At 46.6% G+C, this 7578-nt stretch overlaps 2 protein-coding genes across 2 annotated transcripts; both read left to right on the top strand.

Moving 5' to 3' along the window:
* Window positions 1-349: 349 nt before the first annotated feature.
* Window positions 350-2263, top strand: CCR75_009671 (uncharacterized protein; the record flags this gene model as incomplete). Its single annotated transcript, XM_067967710.1, has 1 exon — window positions 350-2263. The coding sequence occupies one exon, from the start codon at window positions 350-352 to the stop codon at window positions 2261-2263; it is 1914 nt and encodes a 637-aa protein (XP_067817874.1).
* A 230-nt stretch (window positions 2264-2493) lies between these two features.
* CCR75_009670 (uncharacterized protein) lies at window positions 2494-5124 on the top strand (the record flags this gene model as incomplete). Its single annotated transcript, XM_067967709.1, has 4 exons — window positions 2494-2764; window positions 2829-2894; window positions 2969-4755; window positions 4836-5124. The coding sequence occupies 4 exons, from the start codon at window positions 2494-2496 to the stop codon at window positions 4941-4943; spliced, it is 2232 nt and encodes a 743-aa protein (XP_067817875.1). The 3' UTR covers window positions 4944-5124.
* Window positions 5125-7578: the final 2454 nt, after the last annotated feature.

Genomic DNA, 7578 nt, shown 5'->3' with positions numbered 1-7578 from the left:
GCGCCGACAGCTGTTCTCGATGATTGCTTTTTCCAAGAACGTCGGTGCAGAACCAAGACATGTGTGTGCATGACACGGGCAACTCGCGAGTTTTTTACATCTGACTCTTATGCGGCTAAAGGCACAGTGCCGCACAAGCTCAAAATAACGACTCCTACAGTTTGCCTTGTCACGTGATCAACCTCGTTTTGAATTGATAGTGGCAAGTAAGTGGACTGCTATTGATTCCGGCAAGAGGGTTACGCAAGACTTTGGTGCAGGGAACAATAGAGCTGTTTTTATCGAACCTTCAGCGCAGATTCCAGGAAAGTTGCGCTGGCGTGACGCTTCGGGCTCCGGAGGCTGGACAATGCAGGTCCACCGACGGTGGCTCAGATTCGTGCTGGTGGTACTGCTCATGAATTCACAGGCCAATGCACAGATTTTTGCAGTGCAAAGTCGCGATGGGGATCCAGAAACGGTCTTGAATTTTAAAGAGGATCTCAATAATGGACGTGTTCCAACGTTGGCGACGCAACGACCAGAACGGCCATGGTTGCTTGACCAGAATGCATCGTCGGACTCGTCGGAACCAGCAGAGCCCTCGACACCGACGCCCGAGGTTTTAAAACCAACCGACGCACCAAGTACACGGGCGCCTTTGACAAGTGCTTCCCCGGGAGTGAATAATAAGGACGTAGATGCTACCGACAAACCTTTACCTGTTAACAAACCCGTCGATCCTGCAAAGCGCGACGCCAATCGAGACAAAGCGACTGGTGTGGTAAAGCCAAAGGACGAGACCACGGAGGTTACGTTTACAAGGTCCCCACTTCTTCAACAGACAGCGCCTGTGTCCGACGCCATCCCCACGGCTGACAGCAATGCTAATTTTGACAAGCCAACCTCCAGTCCTCCAACTGAAGTTGAAATCAAGCCAGAGGAGTCGAAACCCGTGCCAAATGCACCACCGAAATCAATTTCTTTAAAAGTGAGGAAACAAATCATCGATCCCGAGTCTGGATCGGACGACGATGCCAGTGTAGGCTCTAAAAGTGATTTAAACGAGACCCAACAGACTTTGAAACCTCCTACGAAGAAGGATGCCAGTACGATTCAAGAGACTCTCGAATCAAATACAGTCGATTTAAAGACAAGTAAAACAAGTGACAAGACTACGAAACAAGACAATTTATCCGACAATGGTACGGATTCAAAGCAAGAAGCAGATACGTCGCGATCATCTTCGTCGTCTGGATCGCCGTCGGCCGCGGCGTCCGTATTAGCTGATGCAGCATCGAATGCCACGAGTACTGCATCAAATACGTTAATGCTTGGTTTAATGATGGCAGGCGCGATTGCGCTTGTGTTACTGGTCGCCCTCTTTGTATACAAGAAAACCAATCAACTGGTCCAAGACGACGACCCTGGTCTTGAAAGAGGACGTCACGATCACACTCAAGGCGTGGCTCAAGCGTCAACAGTGGCGGCAAATTATCATCAGAATCACAACATGTCGCCAACAGGGTTTAGTGACGACAATTACCCGCCAAATCCTGGCAATAGCCAATTCGATCAGGAGCCTTACGATCACGATGGAGGTCGACTTACGTACAATGATCCAAACCTCGACATGTTGACACCACGAAGCCAAATCGCTTTAGCGCATTCTCAAATGTCCTTGCCACCAATGGCGCAAACAAATTCTTCACACGGTACGAGTCAGTATTCGCAATACTCGTCCCAGTCGTCGTCGTTTTATGGTCAAAGTATGTATAGCTCTGGTCACTCGGGGAATCACTTTCAATCAAAGTATGACAGTCGACATCGAGAGGATCTTGCTTCCGAGGACGAGAGCGATTTTGGGGGCGATTCGATTCAAGATCTGTCGAATGGATGGCATGGAATGGGTCAAAAAGGGTCGAAAAAGACGACAAAGCGACCGGATTTGTCTTTGGACGAGTCGTTTTTTGAACCCAAAGACTCGCGATCGACGTCAGCAAGTGATTATCACGGCCAAACGCGCTTTCAAGCGTCCGGCCAGACAGAATACCGCATGTCCACGGCAGATGAGAGCAGATATATGGGCGACGAGAGTTTTGCGGCCACGAATAGTAATTACGACCAGAGCCACTACAATGGCGACCCGAGTTTTCAAAGCAGCGGCTTTAGCGAGTTTGAGGCATCTGGTGCACCCCGCCGACGAGGGGATAGTAGCAATCATGACGCGTCTTCGTTTTATCGGACCAAAGATTCTCGATTTACGGACGCTTCATACTATTGAGCGACTTACGAGTCCTGACCAATTTTAATGTCCCTCAAAAGTTTGTCCATGGTTGTGTGTAAACCTACGGATGTCTGTCAAAATGGAATTCAAATTAATTTATACTTTTGGCGATTGTATTCCTGTAAATTTGTATTTAAATTGCGAATTTTTCATTGTTCGTGAAAAACAAATTAATATATAGATTGAAAGGTTTTCTTTAAAAAAAATAAAAACAACCGACTGATGTGATGTACACCAAGTGCGTCCGATCTCGTTCCGCAGTGGCAGAGACATCCTCGCCCCTTGGCAGACCTTGCAACTCTTCTTTGGCTCGTTGTTACGCCTCGTGGGGCGCGTTTAGTACGCAAGTGCCAATTCTTTGCAACGTATTGCAAGATTCAGTATCAAACCGCCGAATCTCTCGTGTTGCCACGAGTAGATTTAATACCGAGAACATCACGCTAGAAGACGCGCCATGGCGGACGCGCAGGATGTCCAGACGCTCAAGATGCAAGGCACGTGACATCGTGTGGCCATTTAAAGCACACTCTCTTCCTTTGTGACAATATCGTGTGGTTTGTAGTGGTACGGAAACACGAGAATGACCCGGATCGTCGACGTTCGACTCATTTGCGATTAGAACCGCCACGTACGTGGCCATGTTGCAGTCCTTTTTCGTGCCATGATGCGACTTTAGACACTAATACGCGTTGTAACACGTAGAATCCGATGTCCGATTAGCGAGTTCTTTCCAACGGGCCCGCACATCAGGCGTTCATCGCCTTCTTCGCTCCAATACTAGCAGTATCGGGAGCTATGTACCACCGACAAAGGAGAACGATAGTACTCCTACCGGCAATAATGCGTCTAGCAGCAACGCGATTGTTGAAAACGACAAGCTTTATGACTCGAAAGAAATGCCTTCCGTGCCTGAATCGGTCAAAATAGACGATCATCTCGCTACTGACCAAGTCGAAGACGATCCAGTGCCTTTGTATCTCGAACACACATGGACCCACGTGGTGCTTAAAATGACGGCGTTTACCGAAGAAGATACCGTCACAAGCTTTACGTTTGATGAGAAAGGAGGCGGTATTGGCCAAACTTGTGAGAATATTGCAAGTATACCTGCCGATACACTCCTTGCAGAGACCGACCACGCACGTGTGCTGTATAGTCACGGGCGTTTCTATTTAGTCAATGGCGACCAAGCAAATGGGGACACGTTTGTGCGGTTAAGTCCCGTGGAAACCCAAGCAAATGACGAAAATATGGGCGATCGTATGCAATGGCCTCTCGAGCCTCACGTGGCATTTCGAGTTGGAAAATCGGATTTTCTTGTTACATCGTTTCACGAAGAATTGCCAAGTCTTACGGTCTCGGCATTAAGTGGCAAATTAGCTGGCACGGAGTTTGTGATTACACAAGAAGGTGCAGGAATTGGTCGATCTGCGGAGAATCAAATCCATACAAGTGATGGGGAACTCTCTCGAAAACATGCTGCAATTTGGTTTGATGAATTGACGAATCAATTTTATTTGATTGATTTAAACTCGACGAATGGGACATTTATGAAACTCGTGGGAAGTTATCAAGAACCCTATCGACTGGAAATTGGCGACGATTTACTCGTGGCACAAACGTGTTTAACTGTCAATCGGTTTGACTTTGGAGCGCATGCCGACATGGGCGCTCGTAAACATATGGAAGACGCGCATACGATTATTCAAGACTTGTGTATTGAACCATTAAGTCGTTTGGGATTGCATCCCCAGTCATTCTTTGCTGTCTATGACGGCCATGGCGGTGACGAAGCATCTTCGTTTTTGAGTGACGTGCTCCACCATAGCCTCATTACCGCGTTTTTCATGCACACGAGTGAATTGAAACCTTTACTAACAATGACAATTGAGGAATTGCAATCAATCATCATGAAGCGCTTGACCAATGCGTTTGAACGTACGGATGAAGAATTTTTAAGGACCTCGGATCGTCCGCAAGCTGGAAGCACGGCCACGACAGTCTTTGTGGCGGGCAAGTATCTCTTTGTGGCCAACGTTGGAGACTCGCGCACTGTCTTGAGTCGCAATGGCACAGCTGAACGACTTTCAAATGATCATAAACCCAGTCGAACGGACGAAGCGCAGCGGATTCGAGAGACTGGCGGCTTTGTGATTCACGGACGTATTATGGGCGAATTGGCCGTCTCGCGTGCCTTTGGCGACGCCCCTTTCAAGTCGTTTGATCTCGTCGAGCCTTTGGTCGATGACATTGACACGAAAGCACGGAACGAGTACAATTCGCAGGAATTACCGGTGAATCCCAACGATATTTTAAAAGGTCCATTAGTGATTCCGACGCCAGAGTTTACCGTCACGGAATTAACAGACGAGTGCGAGTTTGTGATGCTCGCAAGTGACGGATTGTATGATGTGTTGAAAGATCAAGAAGCTGTGGATTTTGTTCGTCGAAAACTTGTCGAATTGAAAGATGTGCAACGGGCTGTTGAGGTGTGTGAGTGAGTGGATTGTGCTAGATGATGCTTGTGGTGGATTAATGGCGCGATTCTCTCTCGTTTTTCTTTGTGTAGGCGCTTATTGAGTATGCCATTTTTCATCAGCGGTCGACCGATAATGTGACATGTGTCGTTGTGATGTTTAAAGAGGCGAAAGAAATAGTGTGGCAAAGTTCCTCGTAAACATGAGTCTGAGCGCTAAAAAAGAGGACAAAACATCAATATATAGGATAGGACGGGACAATTACTACTATTGAACGAAAAATTGCCGTATGGGTTTAAAAAGAGTAAAACCACATTTTAGGAAGAGAATTTCTAAACTCACTTCATGCAGTTTTTAGTCAATTTAATTTCTGAATTACAGCGTATCACATTGCATTACATAGATCAACGCCAAACTCTCCGTGCACGATCACCAACTGCGGCGTTATCTGACGGCTTTCCATTGACTTTTTTGCGCGGTTTAGAAAAGTTGGAACCGTCCTAGAACGAAGTGCAAGTAAAGATTTTTTTAAATACAAGAATGCTGGTATCCCATCATGACCCAGACCGTCCCGAAAATTCAAGTAAGCGAAGCCATAAGTGCTTGAACTATCCTTTCCAAGTCACTTTAAAGCAAAGAGCTTGGAAGTTGGAGATAGATAATGGTGCTCAAAACCATGACCTTGTGCATCTTAGTGCATATTCTTCCGTACGCAGGCTTGGGAATACGGCAAGTCAGCAGGTGGTTCGCTTCACAATGCTGTTGTCCCTTCTAGAACAATTTAATAATTGTCTCTCGTTCATCATGGCCAACTAATGAACGTCTTTGAGCGTTACAGGCGTGTGGATGTCGTACGAGTGAGTGCGATGGCCTCACTTGTGGTTCGGTCGTTAGCATGACTGCACAAGACCTCAGTGTGAATACCCAGCACATTGTGGAGTTAGATCCCGACGGCTGTGCACGAGCAAATGCAACATCGAAGGTCCGCTATTGTGACGTGGACATAGTTATTGACGGAAGTGCACAAGCACAGGCAGCGTCGAAGTTCAACCACTCGAATAAGTTAAGAGGTACGAAACAAGGATGCTTTCTTGAAAAGCAACATCCAAGAGAATTTGGAACGCCCGTCTATAAGAGAGAGTGCGAAAGTCCTTGCTCGACTGGAGAGTCGATCGTGAAGGATATCGCTGTGGTAGCGCAACCACAGCTAGAGGATGTTGGGGAGGATATTCACCAAATAATTTCTGAGAGAAGAAGTCCCCGGAAACCTGTGGTCTAAGGTTCCCAGGTACCTTTGGAAATAAGTTCCAAAGAAGAAACTGAGACAATCAATGTCTTAGTAAACAATGGATCAAGTGTAGGCGCTTATACACTTGATCTATTAGCGCCTCCGAAGTTAACTTCGGAGATAACTCGATTGCCAACGCTATAATCGAAACGGTTTTTGCTGATCTGCGTAGTAGTAAAGTCAAGCAGATCTGCCTACTTGTCACAGATGACGACAACGTGGCCAATATTCGGTCGGCAATCGTATTTCTTGAGAACGAACGGATTCTCAATAGCTCATCGATAAACGAAAGTGTCCTGAATGAGAAGATTCGGATTATACGTTTTACGTCCCGATCCTGGGAGTCTTTGAAAACAACCCATATGCATAAAGATTTAGTTGAATTTTAGGATGTCTTCCCTGAATCAGTACCGTGCGAGTTGCCTAACGACAAAGGCACTCGACACGAAATCGACCTTATCCCAGGTTCGAAATACTGTGGTATGAATCAATTGCCGTTGCGTCGTGAACAAGTAATAGCGATCGACAAATTCTTTGCCGAATGCTTAGCAGCGGGCCATGTGAGGGAATCAACTTTCCCACATAGCTCTACAACCTTCTGTGTGCGCAATGCAACAGGAGGTTGGCGGATAGTGCATGCATTCAATAAACTGAATACTGCAACTGTACCGGCTCAAACGCCGATACCACGAAAATATGTAATCATTGATGGCATGTCAAAGAGTACTATCTTTTCGTCAATGAATCTGCTGGATGGATTCTATCAGATCCTTGTGCGTGAACAAGATATTCCGCTCACAGCAGTAATCACCCCCAAGTAGTATGCTATGGGAGTGGCTAGTCATGCCACAGGGGTTTAGTAATGCCCCTGCGACATTTGACAAACGTGTAACCAATCTATTGAGATCGGGGCGGGATTTTGTACCGAGCTATTATGATGACGACTTCGTTCATAGCAGACCCATGAACGGAACGCCGGATGTTGAAGTTCATCGTATCCACGTCCGAAAGGTTCTTACCCTTATGCGTAAGCACAAGTTGCATGCAGAAATGTATATTCGCTGCAAGCGAAATACCTCTTCTTGGGTGCATCGTGGGTAAACACGGTGAATGCCGCGATTCAGAAAAAGATCAAGGCGATCACCGACTGGCTTGTACCAGTCGATGTAAGGGACTAAAACAGTTCCTCGTTTAGCGGCATTTTTGCACAAGTACTCACGTACTTGTGCTAAAATGACAGTATATCTTTCTTCTTTGTTGAAGAAAAAACGTAAAGTTGTCATGGAACCCTGATTGTCAGCTTTCCTTCGATGATATTAAGAAAAGCTGGATGCAATCGCCAATCCTGGCGATTGCAGACCGAGATCGACCTTTTCATGTCGTCCCTGACGCCAGCGATTTTGCATTCGGCTGTGCGTTAATGCAATACGATACAGACGGCGCGGAGCGCGTCGTCTGTTACCAATCGCGTCAGCTGCAACCAGCTGAACGCAATTACCCAGTGCATGACAAAAAACTCCTTGCCATGAAATATGCACTGGCTAAGT

This window comes from Bremia lactucae, linkage group LG12 (assembly GCF_004359215.1).
Source record: "Bremia lactucae strain SF5 linkage group LG12, whole genome shotgun sequence".
In the NCBI taxonomy this organism is placed as follows: domain Eukaryota; phylum Oomycota; class Peronosporomycetes; order Peronosporales; family Peronosporaceae; genus Bremia; species Bremia lactucae.
Note: the sequence above shows the minus strand (reverse complement) of the source record. Positions and strands in the feature narration are given on the sequence as shown.